Here is a 17,369-nt window from a genome sequence, read left to right as displayed (position 1 = left end):
TTTTTGTGTAATTTTAGAACTTTTAATTGGCACACATTCAAATTTTCCGCACATATATATATTATGGAGGTGAAATAATTACTTTAACCGCGAAACTCCTCAAATCTCCCCAATTCCAGTTCTACAATTAACTATATGAAAATTTTTAACTCATGACTTAACCTTGAAAATCTCCTCCAATCTTCTCAATCTCTGTGGAAAAATATAAAAATCTCTAATACTCTCAATCTCTGTGGAAAAATATAATGATTAACCTCGTCCCCAGAGTTCTTCTACGCCTGGTTGTGTCTGCCAGAACGGATGGAACGGGCGTAGAAAAGTCCTTGGACAAGCTTGTGCAATGATGACACACTGCTATATACAGAGTAAACACAAAGATTGTAGGGTCAGCACACGCTTTCTTTATCAGAATCGTACTTCTTATCTCGTGATTTTCAGAAAACCAACGTTTTTATCCACAAAATCGATTAATTATTTTATTTAAAACTGCTAATAAAATCCTTTGAAAAAATAAAATAAAAATTAAATTTTTTTAAAAAATTTAGAAATAGTTATTATCCAGCAAGGAAAGAAAAAAAAAATTTATACTGCTGGATTACGTATGGATTTTTTTTATTTATTTTTTTTTCTATCATTATTTTCTTTTGTGAAATATATTTTGTGATACTAATTTTATGCTTAGTTCGCACGAAACAGACAATAGTTTAAATTTTCAATCATTAGTGTTTTGGATAAACAAATGATGAGAAAATAGGAAGAATTTCAAAGAAAATTGACAAAAAAAATTGCCCGTGGAGAAACTAAAGCGTCAAAGAAATATTTGCAATTCTATTCAAAAATTTGCAATGTTGGGTTGACCATGGAAAAGTCCATGTGGGCGACAAGTTGCATTCAGAGTTAAAAAGATTAATTTGTTTCAATTATGACGTATCGCAACAACTTAATTAAGTCTAATTAGTAGTTTCGTGTCGGTGAATGACACATTTAAAATATTGGTACATGACAGCCTACAAGATTTGCAACATAACACATGTGTTAAAAAGATTGACACTTCAACCAACTGAAATCTATGTGACAACAAAATAGTGAGCACACAAGCACAAATTATATATCTGACAATTAAATTGTCGATTCATGTATGCAACGCATGAAAAATGCAGTTAAATTTATACATAATGGCAGACAGCTAAATTTAAAAAATGGAGGACAGCGTGTCCATATATGGCAAACATCTCTACATTCTGGACAGTTTTTTTTAATTCTGTGATTGAATGAGCGATAGCCAAATCTTTTTTCCGCATACAGATGACACCTGTGCATAGTAAGAGATTGTTTATTCCCCATGTGTGTGTGCACTGTGCATTGTAAAGCAGTATTTTGGTTAAGCACTTATCCTGTCAAACAAAGTACTAGATAACTAAACCAGATAATGAGAATGCAACCTAAATGAATAATGATCTTTTAGAAGATCAATACATTTCAATCAATTATAATTATAAACGATCTCTATTACATGTCTGGATATAAACCCCGCCCTGAAGGTTCTAAGAGGGCGTTTCGAAACTCTTCATGTCTCGCACATGTTGGTAACCCGTACTTGTCAAATATTGCATCCTTGTAAGAAATACATAACAACTAAATTATTGTTAAATTTGTAAGTAAACTAATACTTTGATAACAGTTTAATTTAAATCTTATAGCCTATATGCCCAACTTCTTTTTCAACGGCTTTTTTTTGCTTGCTGATACTGGAAAGAGGCTTGGGCACAACATTGTTTTTTTATCGCACGGAACTATTAAGAAGCAAACAACAGGAAATTTATTTCATAACGGTCTTTCTCCAAGAAAACGTCTTTTAGCAAGTTTCATCTAATATATATTTTTAATAAGCTGTTGGTAAGATAATTAGCGCTTTAAAAAAACCACAAAACATAAAAATATTTGTTGCTCATGTTCATTGAAAAGTTTATTTTTATGCATTCGGAATTAAAATAGTTCTAAATATGTGTTTGCTTGTTAAACTCTACCCAAGGATGAAAACACCTATTTTGTTCTTGATAAAAAATGAAAATTATGAAGTATGGAATATTTAAGAAATAAAGTTTAAAAAAAAATGTAGGGAATCGGTGACAAATATATCTGTGAGAAATATAGGGGGAGTGAGAAACTGTAGCAAATGGTGGATTATGATAAATTGATAATTGGAGCCACGGGGAAAAATTAAGGAACAATTACGAATGTGTCATTCTCACAAGCTGTTTTCCCGCTGGTTAGGAAATCACCGAAGACTTTTATTTCCACGTAGGGAATCGTGAAAATTATCTCAAGAATTCAAAGAATGTGCAAAAGCAACAGTGTCGCAAATTGTCACAATAAAAGTCATCGTGTACAACATAGGGAAAACTCACTGTTTCAGACAACAGGGCAAACCCCACAAAGAACAAAAACTTATTTGCTTTTTTAATTTGTAAAAACTCCTCTGTCAGCTGCGCCGCTTATTTATATCCACCTAAAATAACTGTTATTTTGATTGGTTAAAAGTCACGTGACTTATTAATTTTGTATATTCAACAGAATAGTGCAATTCAAATATGACTTCAATGGCAGAAATTTGTAAGATGTTTCGCAATCTAAGCACATTTGTCGTGTGACCAGAATAGATCTAAACAAGTAGCTATATAACGGTTATTGAGCGAGTTGAACATTAAATTCAGACACGAGCTGATATAAACTTATGAAAAAAAGTTTATAAACTTTGATGATAAATTTCAAAACAATAAAAAGAAAGCTAACACAATAACAAAGATTATTATCAGTTGAGTAGAGTTTTTATCGTTATTACTGAAATTTTATATGGAGAACATCTGCGCACACAGACACTTAAAAACACACAAAAGAGAGAAGTCTGAAAGAATATAACGTGAGAGTCGCGCGTGGCAGACGAAAACTATACAGAGAAATTCAATTTATATACAGTTAAATTTGTCAGAATATGTCTACTGAACAAATTCATCGAAGAAAGTTGGTTATAGTTGGAGATGGCGCTTGTGGTAAAACAAGTTTGTTGTATGTGTTCACGAAAGATGAAATGCCAACTGACTACGTTCCTACAATATTTGATAACTACGTGGCAGATATGGAAATAGAAAACAAACAGGTAAAATATATATATTCATCTTTCGTTTAAAAGCCATCATCTTTAGTTGTATAATTATATCTTTAAAATTCGAGTTTTATTTAAAAAGTTTGAAATAACTGTCAGTATCTCTACAACAAAACGACGCGCGAAAAATAGGAAATAACAAACAAAATGGCGGATATATGACTGCCATAAAAACACATTTCGCAGTTTCGTTAATTTTTTTGTCTTAATAAGGGAACATATTGAAGCGTGATAACAAGAAAATTTTAAACCTCGTTGAAACTCGAACCGCATGTGAACTAAGAACCACAAAAAAATGAGGCGAACAACGGTGTTAAGCATGCGCTTAAAATGACATCACCGACAAAAAATTAAATCATTTTTTATCACAAAAAAAATCGGAGACTACTAAGTAATTAAAATATTAAAAAAAACAAAAAAGTTTTAAATGCATGCGTAGGAATGGTGTTGTTATGACGCATCGAGCTTAGCCAAACTTCCTACACAACGAACTAAGACTTTATAAAATAATGTTCCTTTCCTTAAAAAGACATTTTATTCACCATAAGTTTATTTCAAATTTTCATCTTTTTTTATAAATTAAAGAAAATAATATATTGATACTCCTCACACTTATGGATATGAATAATTATTTTGATCATCCCTTTTCACCCCTCGTCCTTTCTCAGACAAAAAAATAATAAAAAAAAATAATCAATTACTTGTTATGTCCAGCGTCAATGTACTTAACATACAACAGTTATACCATTATACGAAATACGCTAAGGGTAGTAAAATATCCTCTATTTTTTGCAGGTTGAACTTGCACTGTTTGATACTGCCGGCCAAGAAGAATACGACCAACTGAGAATTCTAATGTATCCGGACGCTGACGTGGTTGTCATCTGCTATAGTATTGACAGTCCGGATAGTTTGTCGAATACCGTTGAAAAATGGGCACCGGAAATTAAACATTTTTGTCCGGGAGTGCCTATTGTGTTGTGTGGAAATAAAAAGGACTTGAGACACAACGAAGACACGAAGCGTGAGTTAGAAGCAACAAAACAGAAGCCAGTCTCGATTGAAGAAGGTGAAGAAGTAGCCAGTAAAATCGAGGCTAGTGCTTTTCTAGAATGTTCTGCTTTGACGAAAGCTGGTGTTATGACCCTGTTTGAAACTGCGGCCATCAGCGCTTTAAAGAAAAAATCGAAGAAAAATGGACGCAGATGTAAATGTAATATTTTATAGTTCGTACTAATTGTAGTGAGGAAAAAATACTGGAAGCTGAGAGCTGAAGAAGTCAAAAAAAAAAAAAAAGATTTTTAAAGAACGAAAAACATAAAGAGAAAATCCGGACATGCTGTGGACCTAACATGTCGAAATCACTACATCATCAATAACACAGATATAATTGGACAAATTCGTGATTAATTTACACAAAGTCAGTGTGTTTGCAATTAGATTACGATCAAAAATATTATTGCTCAGTTTATTTAAAAATTTTCCCATACCGTGTTTTAACTGCCTTGCCAACGTAATGCGAGCACACCGACTGGATTTCCAACTTCGTCTCCATGACTAATTTTAGGACGAGAGGCATAAAATCAAGGAATATTTACATTTATTTACAGTAAGTTCAAATGGAATTTATAAAATTATTTTTAGATATATTGTATATAAATAACCGTGGTATTTTTTTATACCTATACAGATAATTTATTTTCGTGTATACTTATTTAATAATTGCTAAAAATAGAAAATTCAAATAGCATTTCAAAATATGAAGTTATCCCTTCTTAAGTCTACCATTTTGTTGCTATGCAACGACCACTGTGTTGTACAAATCATCATTATCCTGTCAAGTATGAAGAGCTTTTCGATTAAAATCTTAAAACATTATGGCAGTAACTAGTAGCTACGCCATGTTGCAGCTTGGTGCAAGTTTATTTTGTTTTTGTTTTAACTTTTGTTGCTTAGAAACAGTGCACACTGCTACGCAGAACGCCCTAGTTGTGAAACATGTTTACTATAAGATGTTTATAGCCGTACTGGTATTATTTATGTAGTCATGGATACAGATACCCGACAAAGCATTCATTTAGACGTGTCGTTGTATCCTCTTATTTTTTTGACCATATTTTATCATTTGAGAGATCCTCTTTCCGAATATTTAATGAAATATTGTTACCCAATCTCTTTCCCATTGCTTTTTTAAAGAGGTTCAATGTTTGTGTTGTCATTTTTTTTAAAAAAAAAAGTTGTGGAATATTAATTTTTAAGTCACGAGATAATAGGTTGGTGACGAAGCTAGCTTTCGAAGTTCCTTTTTATACGGCGTAAGGGATGGTAAAATGTCACACTACGCCATATCACGATAAAACACAAATATACATCCATCGTCATACAAAAGGACCACGTGAGTACGTGACAAACAGACTCTGTTACCACATCAAAACTCTCCAATCACATTCCGAAATATTATTGCTATAGAGCCTGACTCCGATTGTTGCTTATCAAATTCGGATAGCTAAACACAGCAGAACAGAGCATTTTAAATCTTATGTTCGAGTTTTGCCGAAAAAAGTATGGCTTAAATTCAACTAAATTTACTTCTGTGTTCATCCTCGTCCCCAGGATCTCTTGGCCCCTGAGTCGTTTTTACATAGCAGATAAATCAGGGCATTTTGCGTCCAACGAAGTTGTTCTGAGTTGAAATCTTTTCCTGGCGTACAGAGAACTATAGGTAACACGTAACCATGTTACAAAATCAACCGCATATAATGTGGGAGTTTGACAACAGACATGTTGATGTTATTAAAACAACGGGAAGATTGTGTAGATTACTGCACGCTGTTGTGTGTATAAGTTAGACACCAGACCCCAGTTAGTTGAATTACGTGCTTGAAAACGAACGACATAACACACGCTTGGTTCCGAAATAGTAAAAAATGTGTATAAAAAAATGCGTAAAAAAAGGTGTATAAAAAAGATCGGAAACCACCCTACGGCAAACAGGGAAATGTTATATGAAAACAAAATACTTAACAATTAGAGACATGCTATCAAGCGTTCGCTTCTAATCGGAACGTCATGGCTCTAAATGTTATCAGTTACAACAAGTGCATAAAGAGTCTGGACAAGAGGCTTGTGCAGATTTAGTGCTTCCTTTGCAGGTCTCCCAACATGAAGTAATGTAGTATCAAAATAAATCAACTTCGGCTCCAGGAATTTTTACCTTAATAGTGTGCTCCATGATAACGGTTCTAGATAAGGCGCCTTCATCATCTTTATTATGCATTATTAAGAAAGAGTATATCGTTTTGATCAATCTTATAGTGAGCTATTTTACGGAACAATAATGTTCATAGTCGACTAGCTACCGAAAAACTTTCTTTTGAGCTATTTTACAGAACAATATTATTTGCACTCGGAGAGCAGCTACCGGAAAACTTTCTTGTGAGCTATTTTACAGAACAATAATATTCGCACTCGGAGAGTAGCTACCGGAAAACTTTCTTGTGAGCTATTTTACAGAACAATAATATTCGCACTCGGCGAGTAGATACCACACTTTGACAAAGCTTTTTACACTAACGGTAAATGCAGTGAAATGGAGACAAGTCTAAGCACCCTGTGCTTTACTGACTAATTTCGCAATTCCAAAACGTATGAAGTATAACCTTTGAGTACACGCATCTTATTAAGTATAGTGTTTTTCGTTTCCACATGTCCGATGAAAATGCATGTTTTACAAGACTTATTACTACAACCCAAAACTTCTTTGGGATTAAAATTGTAAAATTTTAAGTCTTAAAATATTTTAAAAATATCATACGTTTTAACAGTTTAATTTTCTGCCACCGCAGGACGGGTTGTCTTGGATACCACTTTGGAAAGGCTAGGTCTTAAATCTAATGACTTTTGTAAACTCCAGATCGGTTATTCTACAATATCAAGTGGATTGCTACGCCAATGCGACACCTCACAACCCAGCGAAACTTTTAAATTAATTTTTCTCCATAATACAAGACTTTTGAGGACAGAAAGGGTTAAACCGACGATTCTCTACATAAAACATCAACATCGTCACCATTTCTGTTTCTTCGAAACAAAATAAAAAAAGGAAAAAATTGGAAACTGGTCAGTAAATTGTAGTTATTTGAATCACATCATTCAACATGTCTGTCGTTGCTAGAGCTCGACAAATATTGAGGATTTTAGCTATAGATAACTATCATAGCAGATCTAAAAGCAGGTTTTCCATTTTGTGTAATAGATAAATGGAGGATATTACTGAAGTAAAGTTGTAAATGAAAAGGCCGCAGACCACGTACCAATGTTTGGTTTGCCGAGGATTTAAAAGACTTAAAAAAAATACGAAGTTACCAATTGTTTTAAAAAAAATGTTTAAAGAAAAAAAGTGCGCAGTGCAGTGCTATTTAAAAAAACGATCACTTTTGTTTACCATAATGACCCTTCTGGGCCATCGTAGGCCGGAGAATTACAACACTTGGTTTGCTTTCATGCAACGATAATCACAGTTTTCAGACATCTGTACCTATAGCAACACTGACAAACAAATGACATTTTATTTACCGACCAGGATTTCCAAAACATTGCCCTAAAAACACCAGCACGTATTTTAGCGCATGCGCACTGGGACAAAATTAAATTCCTGTTATTTGATTAAAACTTGTTTGTGTTAGGATGTATAAACAAAAAGCAGACTTCGAATACACTGACGCAAAAAGAGCTAACACAAAACGACACTACAGTAATCCACTATTGTAGTACTTTTTCGCGAATACAAGAGTGAGCCTGTATGAACGACATAAGAGGGTTGAAATCAATCAACAACAGAATTCAAAACAGTTGTAATTTGCATATTTATCTTTTTCAGTGTTTACTAAATTCTGCAATATACACTTTATTAATCTCCTCATCAGATGAAATTTTGTTAGGAGAAAATACTCTTTTTTGTAATTTATCGCGAAGAGACTTTCTCGTATCGAAGAACGGTTCCAACTGTGGGGTTCGGTAATCAACGGGCCGTGGATCATTTCGTGTGATCTTACTCGCGGTAGCAGACGGGCCATTTTCGACCATGTCGTCGCTGTATTTTTTTTCGATGAATAGGTTAATAAATTGTCGAAATTTTTGTAGAAGTAATTTATCGTGAGAATATTCAGAAATATTCATATTCAGAGATAAATAAGACAACTCATAATCCCTTTTGTTGGCCACGATTTTCGACGCATCATTCTGTTTGCCTCGTTGGTCTAAATACATGATGTATATATGCCCATTCATATACCGTAAAAGCTTGCCGGTCAACCTCAATCCCGGCGCTTTCTTTCTTTTTATGATATAAGGGACGGGGTCGAGGTTGCTTGTTGGTCGTTTAAAATTTCCAAGTTTTCACCGCACATTTGTACAACCATTTAATTTTGACTACTCCATGCGTCTTGGGGTTGAGGTTGTATTCAATCAGATATTTTTTACCCATGTTTTATTTACGCGGCCACCTTTGGGGTATTTAACTATGCAATCATCGCTCAACCTTGTTGACAAAAGCAACCCTTTTTTTGCCTTTACCTTTCGCTTTATATAGACGAATTCTCTTGTTTACATTTATAGCAGTAATCTCTTTCAGTTTTTTCATTGCGTGACAGGATCAGTCCATTTTGTCACACAAAGGCATTCTTAGGAATTCAAATAAATCAGAAGGCATCAATCTACACTTACTTATAGTTTATAATCTTAACGAAATTTCGTCAGAAAGTAGGTCAGAAAAACTAAAGTCTATCATTCCTTGTAACTTAACATAAACGTTAACATTTTCGGTTTAAACGAGATTTCACTCACGCTGTTCATTATATCTTCTTGCGTTCATACATTTTACTCCGTGTGACATAAAAATAAATATTGCAACCAAATACAGTGATGTACATTTCATCGCTACTTTTTTGTTTACCACAACAAGACACAGCTCAACAACACATGAAAATTTGGGTGCGTAGCGCTTTAACAGTTCAATCAATATTTCTCACCTCAAGGGAGCTCAGTTAAGTGATTTAGTTTCTCTTGAGGGCACGGTCTCATGAGTTTTACTTCGAAATCGCATTTAGTTGTAAGAGCGCTGGTTATTAATTCAATCTCATGTAAAATATACATTCACTAAAGGGACTACAAAACGGCCGTTGGTTTAGCTACAACTTTTTAGTGGCTTACACGAAAGTCGCGCGTAAGGCGGGGGAGAATGTTTATGAGCGCTGAGGACAAAAATAGCGTTTTGAATCGATTTATATATCACACACCAGAGAATAGCTCAAAATAACAGAAAAGTTCCCTATATTTTTATATTTGATTAATAATACTTGCATTTTGTCTACCTCTGTGCAATTCAATAGTTCTGCTACAGACACAAATATTTACTAAATTTGTTGTGACACACAAACTCCTGTATTATATATTCAGCAACGACTAACAACAAGACTGGGTAAATCCGCTAACGGCTGGTCTCTTTTATTTACACCCGTATTTTGTTTAAAATTGTAGCCGAATCACTACTTTGTCCTACGTATGGAATGTGTACGACCTACGATAATCTGCAGACCGGAATAGTACGACGGCCTAACGCTTGGATTTCTTTACGTTTACTGACTAGTCTCTATAAATAATACACGCGCTTCATTAAGATGAACTTACTTACATTAAATAAATTATCATAAACAATCATTGGACGGCATGACATTGTGTGTTTCCTTAAGCATATTTTATTAGAAAAATACACAAAAGCATATTTTTGTTAGAATCTAAGGATAGCCTAATTTTAATTTAATAATGAACGTCTGTTCTTTAAAATAAATATTTAATAATTTTAATCTATATCAGTAACACCACTCGCTATTGGGCAGTACCCCTCTTCGAATAAGCGCTCGCTCTAGTATCTCAAAAACTACAACCTCGTCCCCAGAGCATTTTGGCTTTGTAATGAGTTTTATAGCAGCAAAATATTGACCGCTCCGTAATAACAGCTCAGAGGCCAAGCTTTAGAATAAGAATAGAATTGATGTCTTTTAGTGTTTATGTGGTTGAGAGGTTGCTTTGGTCGGGCAACCTCCGAAGCTTGTTTGAGGGTTTTCGTTGTGCTTCTTGAAAATAGAACCACTGGAAACTGAAGAGGTTATCCTGTGTTGTGATTGAGAAAGGCAAATGAAACCTTTATTTATTAACTTTATTTAATAATTATTTATTATTAAGTAATTCGCTCAATATATAAAAGCAACCAAGCTATTTTTTGTTAAATTAAAAGTTCCTTTTTAATATTTTCATAAAACTAAATAAAAATTTAGAAAAAGAATTTCAGAAACTTTTGCCGCCAAAAAATGTCATGTTGTTGTTGTATTTTTACGGTTTCTTGAAAATGTTGTTGCGGTATTTTTACGGTTTCTCGAAAATGTTGTTACGGTGCAAGTGTTCGCTATTATTCCAACTCACTGGTCGAGTAATTTTTATTGAATATTTAGGTGTTCCTTTAATGACCTCACTGTGTTCAGTGTAAGCTCTACGCTTTACAACATTGGGCACTGACTGTGTTTTCTTTCCCATGCTTTTGTGTAAGAATGACCCACGTTGAATCATAGCCACATGAGTAACTGTTGCATCATTCCTGAAATTCTTTGTGTATATCTCAATGCAGGTTATTAATAAAAGGAACGCCAAAATGATCAAAAGGAAATAGTTTGATGAAATATACGGACCAAAACTGACAATAATCGTGGCGGTGCTAACAGCAGATGCAATGGATTTTGCTAAAACGTCATGCTCGTTTCTCATCTCTCTAAATTATAAAAAATATTTTGACTCCACAAATTAAATACCGAGCAGTTATAAGATAAATCAACCTCGAACCCAGGTTATGAGCTTGTTTTTATATGAAGATGATACTCGAAAAAAGATCTTGGGATCGGGGTTGTTACATAATGGGTAGAACAGGCAGTAGTCTGATTTTAATAAAGGGGTTATCTACTAACCCAAACTTTGTCGGTAAAAATTTTCGTCAGCCATAACTCTCGTCAACTATTAAAAATTTTGTCACAAGGTACCGATAATAGTTTTGATAATATTTTTACAAATGCAGATTCTCTGTTAACACCTGCCTCAACTTCGCCCTTAGTACTTGTTAGCCCTGGGGACGAGGTTGCAACTACCTGACTGCAAGGCCTTTTGTTATTCACTAAAAAAGGTTTTTCATTGCTGAGATGATACCGTTTAATGTATTGAACATCTAGATCTAATGTCTTAGTAAAGTTTTGAATTATATTGGTATACTCACTAAAATCTCGACTTTTTGATTCTTTACCAAAGATAAGAAACACGAATTCCACGTTTATATAGTGTAGAATGAGAAATTTTATGTTAACAACATTAGGTAACATATCTATTAAAAGTTTTTCTATTTAGAAAAAAAAATAGAAAATTAGTTATTAAATTGCTAGGTTATTTATTGATAAAAGCAAGGTTTCCCTTATCTTACTGTGGAAGAAAACAAATAAATAAATAGAGAAGATCAGTCACCTGAAATTGAAAATCAGCACTCGTTAACTGTTTATGGTATTTCTTACGTGTATAGGCGCCTCGCAATCTAAGCCTGTATATGTAGATATGACGATAAAATAAACCCCTCTTTTTCTTTTCAACTTATTTCCTCTTACACGAAGTAGTTTTTCAGCAACTTATCTTAACACCACTGCAAACAAATTTTCAAAAGATCTTCACACGATAATCTCTCTGATCGTCAAATAACTGTGCAGATCTACTCAGCTACTAAGATACAAAGATAGTAAAAAATGTTTTATTTGACGCTTGTTGTTGACTTTAGTTTTAAAGTTTTAGGCATGAATCTCTACAAGTTTTGTCCAAGCACACTTTATTTAATGGGAATCGAGTTACGCCTTGCTGCATTACGTCATACTTACTTTTTGCGCATGCGCGTATATTGTTTCTCTCTGTGCATCTTGATGTTGGCTAGTTTTAGTTCTACACATCTGTTTGTATGGGACAGGTGTATCACGTCATATTTATTTTTGCACATGCGCAGATTTATGTATTCTGTGCGCGCATGTCATTGTTGGTTAGTCTTATGTTCTACACATTTGTTTGTATGGGGCGCTAAAATATAAAATATAAAAATATAAATTGTCAAAGTATTTTTTTTACACATCATGGAAGTTTCCAGTGAAAATTGAGACAAATAATGCCAGGTCTTTTCAAAGATCTTCGTAATGCTTAGATACAAAAATATGAAAAGTACTGTCAACAAGGCGACTGCGTGTCCGCATAAAAGCAGTACCAACCAACGGTGTTAAATATTAGGAATATTGCCTAATACGACTACGACAAAAGACTTTATTTTTTTATCTGTGTAATCCTGTGATCTTTTGTACAGCAAAGATCAGGCACTAAAAAGGTCCATTTTCGACCTTATTCAATTGATAAGAGAAACAACAAAAAAATTAAAATTGCATCCCGCCAACTAAAAAACATTTGGTCACGCCCCAGCTATTCCTGTACTTTAGGATTGGAGTTGAGACATTTTATCCCTATAAAACCAAAAAAATCCATACAAAATAGGGTTAACTTATTTACAATCCCGCCTCTCTAATTTACCATTGGAATACACCTCTGCATAAGCACGACAACTATTACGAAGCCGCCATGCAAAATATCATAGGATTAGAAGAGCCCTGGGGACAAGGTTGGCTTGAAACATATGTGTTGTTTACACCCTCAACGTGATTACACCTAAGAAATTGCTGTGAGAGGGCTAGTCTTCGAGCGTAGTAATTATTCAAGTAGTACGATGTATTCATTTTTAAACCTTAGAACGTTAAAAATAGTTTTTAACCATAGTATAAAACTAGAAATGAAGTTGCAGATCAACCTCATCCATAGGGCTTGGTGGTTGACCAAGTATATTTTGGCTATTGTGCACACTTCGAAATGACATCTTTCATTTATTTATTTTAGTTATAGGCAAAGTACTTCTTTAGGCTGAAAATGGAAAATTATAGAAAATCTGTTCATATTGTTTTCCATTTTATCAACCTCGTCCCAGGGCTTTTAGTTTTTTTTAAATTAAGACGTCCTAACTTTAAAAAGAACTAAAAAGCCCCGGAGACCAGGTTGTTATTTTATAAAAAAAAATTTAAACTTTTTATTGCATTTGATTGAATGCTTTGTCAGTTCTTATTTCATTCAATTATTTAGCGAAAACAGTTGTCAATACACGCTACATGCACAACGCTGATTAGAAATTAAGAACATTGACCAACTATAAACCTACGGTTGGGGAGGTCATTAACTTTAGAGTTTGAATAGCGGTTCAGCCAATTTGGAGCATAGTTTTAAGAAACTTAAAGGCCTTCCTGGTCACTGTATTCAGTCGTCTCTCCAAGAGAATAAGAAAATCAAATGTTCTTCCGAAATTGTGCACATTATCTGAGCGTGTGTTCCAAAATCGTTGACCTCGTACCCAGGAATTCTTAGATAGATATTTTTTTGTAAAAAATATAAATTTCTTAGTAGAATGCGACGAAAAAGGAAATTTTTACCAACATTTCGTTACCGGTTTAATTACAATTCCCCGTTCTCGTAAAGACAGAAAAGAGATGTGGTTAGAAATTTGTCCATTCAAGATGAAATACTAGCAATTTTATAAAGTTTGTGTTCCACAGTCAGCAAACGACGTGTTGTAATAATAAAATGTGGTTAATTTATTTTCAATGTCAGCATGTTCCCCATACCCTGGATGTTCCCCTATGATAATAAATAATACATATATGTATTTTTTTCATTATAGGGGAACATCCAAGATAATAGTTATCACGGTATAATAAGAATTAGAAATGAGATTAGATAAAATCTCAAACGTTTTGGATACTTCAGAGTTCAGAAACGAAGAATAATACTAAGAGTGAAATTAGTTTAATATGCGTTTTTTGCTCATTGTGTCATGAGAAATTCTTTATTCTTGATAAATTTGGACAAAACATGTTTATTGCTACTATAATTATTATTCCTGGTATATTTTCTATGTTTTTGGTAGGGGTCCTAGTGTATTTAAAGCTCCCATTCGAGCTACGAAACCATGGGAGCATAACAATCGCTCAACTAGACAACAGCCTAAGATATCAATCCTATTCTCATGCTAAACGCTAAAAAGAAAGGATCTATTCACATTTTTATAGTTTCTGGCATGACTTTGCCGGGGGTTGACTTTCTGCATTGAAAGCGAACGCTCTACCGCGAGGCAACCAGTCATTACAAAAAAAAACTTCAAACCCAGGAGCTTTTGTCTCTTTTTGTATATTTGTATATATACATTCGTACGATCTATCAATAAGTGCCGCACCAGTAAGGGACAAAAAGCCCTGGGAACTAGGTTGTCTTAAAAACCAAAATTCAGCCATCTGTTACTTCTCCTATCATTTCCCCAACCTCGTTTCGAGTTTTTTGCGTAGTAGATTGAGCTACTATGCCAGCTTCAAGTCTTGTCGTGCGAATCAAGATTTATTGTTTCTGAAAAGTCGATAGCCTTAGCAAAGTGTTCAATTACTTTAAGCGTTGAAAATGTGTTTATAACTTATTTTACATAGAATATCGAGGAAGGAGACAGACAGAATTTTAAGTGTGGGGCGATTGTCTCACTTCATCAAAGTCGTTCTGATTTTACTGTGTTATATATATTTTATAAATTACCAAGCTTGGTAATAACGATTTAGCTAGGTACAGACTTTATTTATTGTCACGCCTTTCGAAAACTTCGTCTCCAGGACTTTTGTCGACTCAAATCGCCTAAACTACTAAAAACAATCCTAAGTTTCGTTTTCGGCCACAGGCAATAATTAGCCATTTAAAATATCGTCTTTGATATTTCTAATAACGTCCAACACGCATGCGCGAGCATTTAAAAGAAATCAAAGTGGTCCACGTTATTTTCTCTTTTGTTTAAACAACGTTTTGATTGTTTTTCAAAGTTATTCGCTTCTGTTTAAACCGACGCACTTTACAAGCTTCAACAGTATGAAGTCGTTAATATTTAATCAACAGAAGACGGGTGCCAAATAGAAGAGTTGAAGTATACTCGCCCAAAAATTTCGAGAAAAACTTTAAAAAACTTGATTTAATTACTCGTTGAATACGCCGCTTCCTTCCATGCATTTTTTAACAATCCTCCTAACAAAATTCAGAGAGCTATCGTCTATATCAATATCATGTTTTTGAAATAAACACTAATTTGGAAGACAAGGCTTAAAAAATTGGCCTGGTTTCTATTAAGCATTACCTTCTTATGAGTACATTTTATTATAAGAATATCTAAGTTACTTTTCAGGTTGGATGTATACTTGTTTCTATCTTTTTCCAGCCTCAAATATTCTTTTTTTGTGTTCTTTTAAAATTTATGGAAGGAATTCAGGCTAAGTATGTTCTTAATATTTTTTTTATTTAAATAAGTATAATATTTCCAGTTTTACCGTTTTCGGCACACTCCGGTTCACCGGTGCTGCACACTCCACCCCCCTATAACATAAGAACTTCTGGAGAATTTTTTTTTACCTTTATTAATAGAACGTTGAGTCTGCGATTTTGCCAAAAATTAAGAACGTATTTAACCTAAATTTTTTTCCACAGAATAAGAACAAAATTGGCTTCCAACATTTTCTTTTTCTTTGTACTCTAATACATATATTTTTTTTCAAAAGGATAACTTTAACGCCATTTATATATCCTAACTCCACACAATCCAAAAATCGTAGCATATATTTTCTTTCTTTTTGGTACATCTAATCTCGCAACTTTTTCGGAAAAACAGAAATAAAATAAATCAAGGCTAAAAAAAAGTGTAAACAACCATCCAGCCTTACTGACATTTAGACGTTTCTAAAATAAAAAGGTGTATTAAATGAACAGCAAATCCTATTGGAGTTTCAGGGCAAGGACCTAGTTAATTCCAAAGAAGTGCTTAAAACCAACCTCCTTCCCAAGCCTTTCTATCGCTTGTGACAGTAAGGCTAAAAATAGACAAGAAGCCCCAGGGTAATTACATTTACTTCGGGCAATTTTTTTTAGCTCATAGAAAAACACAAATTTTATGATTTATGGGAAAATGCTAACTGAATCTTTAAAAAAAATTAAGGAATTAAAGCCCGGGCGCTTATTAATTTTTTAGGAAATTTAAAATTCGGGAAGGGGCGGGCGCTTTAATTCATTTTATTCACGTGGGTGGTTAAAATTCGAATAAAAAACAAAATCGAGGCTACTTGTTAACGAGGTTTCTTTCTTGTTCCTTCTGAATAAAGTTCTATTTTCTTTAAAACAAAAACAAATCATATTTAGCACGTCCGCATAACAACTTCGTGTCTAGCTCCCAGTTAATGTTAATTTAAAAACCGCTGACCCAATAAGGTCGTTGTCATGGGAATTATGATTGACATAAGTCACTTATGACACGTAATTTAATAACATACAATTCCAGAAGCCGAATACTTTTACAAAACCCAACACATGAGTTTTTCGAATTCCGTAAAACTGTTGAAATCAAGGCTGGAATATTATAACCTGACTACCTGTGTATGAACGGAATAAAATTTAAAAGTTTTTTTTTTCCTGCGCAAGCTAAAAACATTTTTAATGTTTTTTTGGAGTATATAAGAAATAAATAGATTCTTTGCAACAACCACCCTTTGCACTGATGGCAAATCAAAGGTGTAATATGTACATCAGTTCAACGTTCAACTCGAACAAATCGTAGGACAGACAAAATAAAAAATCGCAAAAACGTAATCCTGAGTTCATAGCTAGTGTGAAAACTTTAGTTTGTTTTTAAATATCTATGTCCATCACACAATGTAAGTCTGAAGTTCAAGAACTAGAGGCAAAGTTATATTAAAAAAGTTTTTTTGAAAATTCCGTTTTATTCGCAAAGTGTAATTTTTCAGATTAGCAAAACGTTTGCAGCATGGAACCTGTTTGCCAATCTTTTTTCTCGCTCTGTTTATCTACTCAAAGAATATTTTTAAAACTCGTAATAAATAAAAAAAATAGTTTTGAAGATATTTTATTTTGTCTAAATAAATAAGGTTGGGACATTTTACAAAATGACGTCTGCTTAAAATTACCAAGGAATTTTTTATAAACAGCTTCGACTCTAACAAGCTTCTGC

The 17,369-nt window shown here is 33.6% G+C and overlaps 1 protein-coding gene across 1 annotated transcript; it reads left to right on the top strand.

The window, feature by feature from the left end:
- The first annotated feature begins 2,644 nt into the window (after positions 1–2,644).
- LOC130641821 (ras-like GTP-binding protein RHO) lies at positions 2,645–4,921 on the top strand. Its single transcript, XM_057448793.1, has 2 exons — positions 2,645–3,157; positions 3,959–4,921. Exons 1-2 carry the CDS (start codon positions 2,993–2,995, stop codon positions 4,388–4,390), a joined length of 597 nt encoding a protein of 198 aa, XP_057304776.1. The 5' UTR covers positions 2,645–2,992; the 3' UTR covers positions 4,391–4,921.
- Positions 4,922–17,369: the final 12,448 nt, after the last annotated feature.

Source organism: Hydractinia symbiolongicarpus, chromosome 4, assembly GCF_029227915.1.
Source record: "Hydractinia symbiolongicarpus strain clone_291-10 chromosome 4, HSymV2.1, whole genome shotgun sequence".
NCBI lineage: Eukaryota > Metazoa > Cnidaria > Hydrozoa > Anthoathecata > Hydractiniidae > Hydractinia > Hydractinia symbiolongicarpus.
This window is presented reverse-complemented; position numbering and strand designations above follow the sequence as displayed.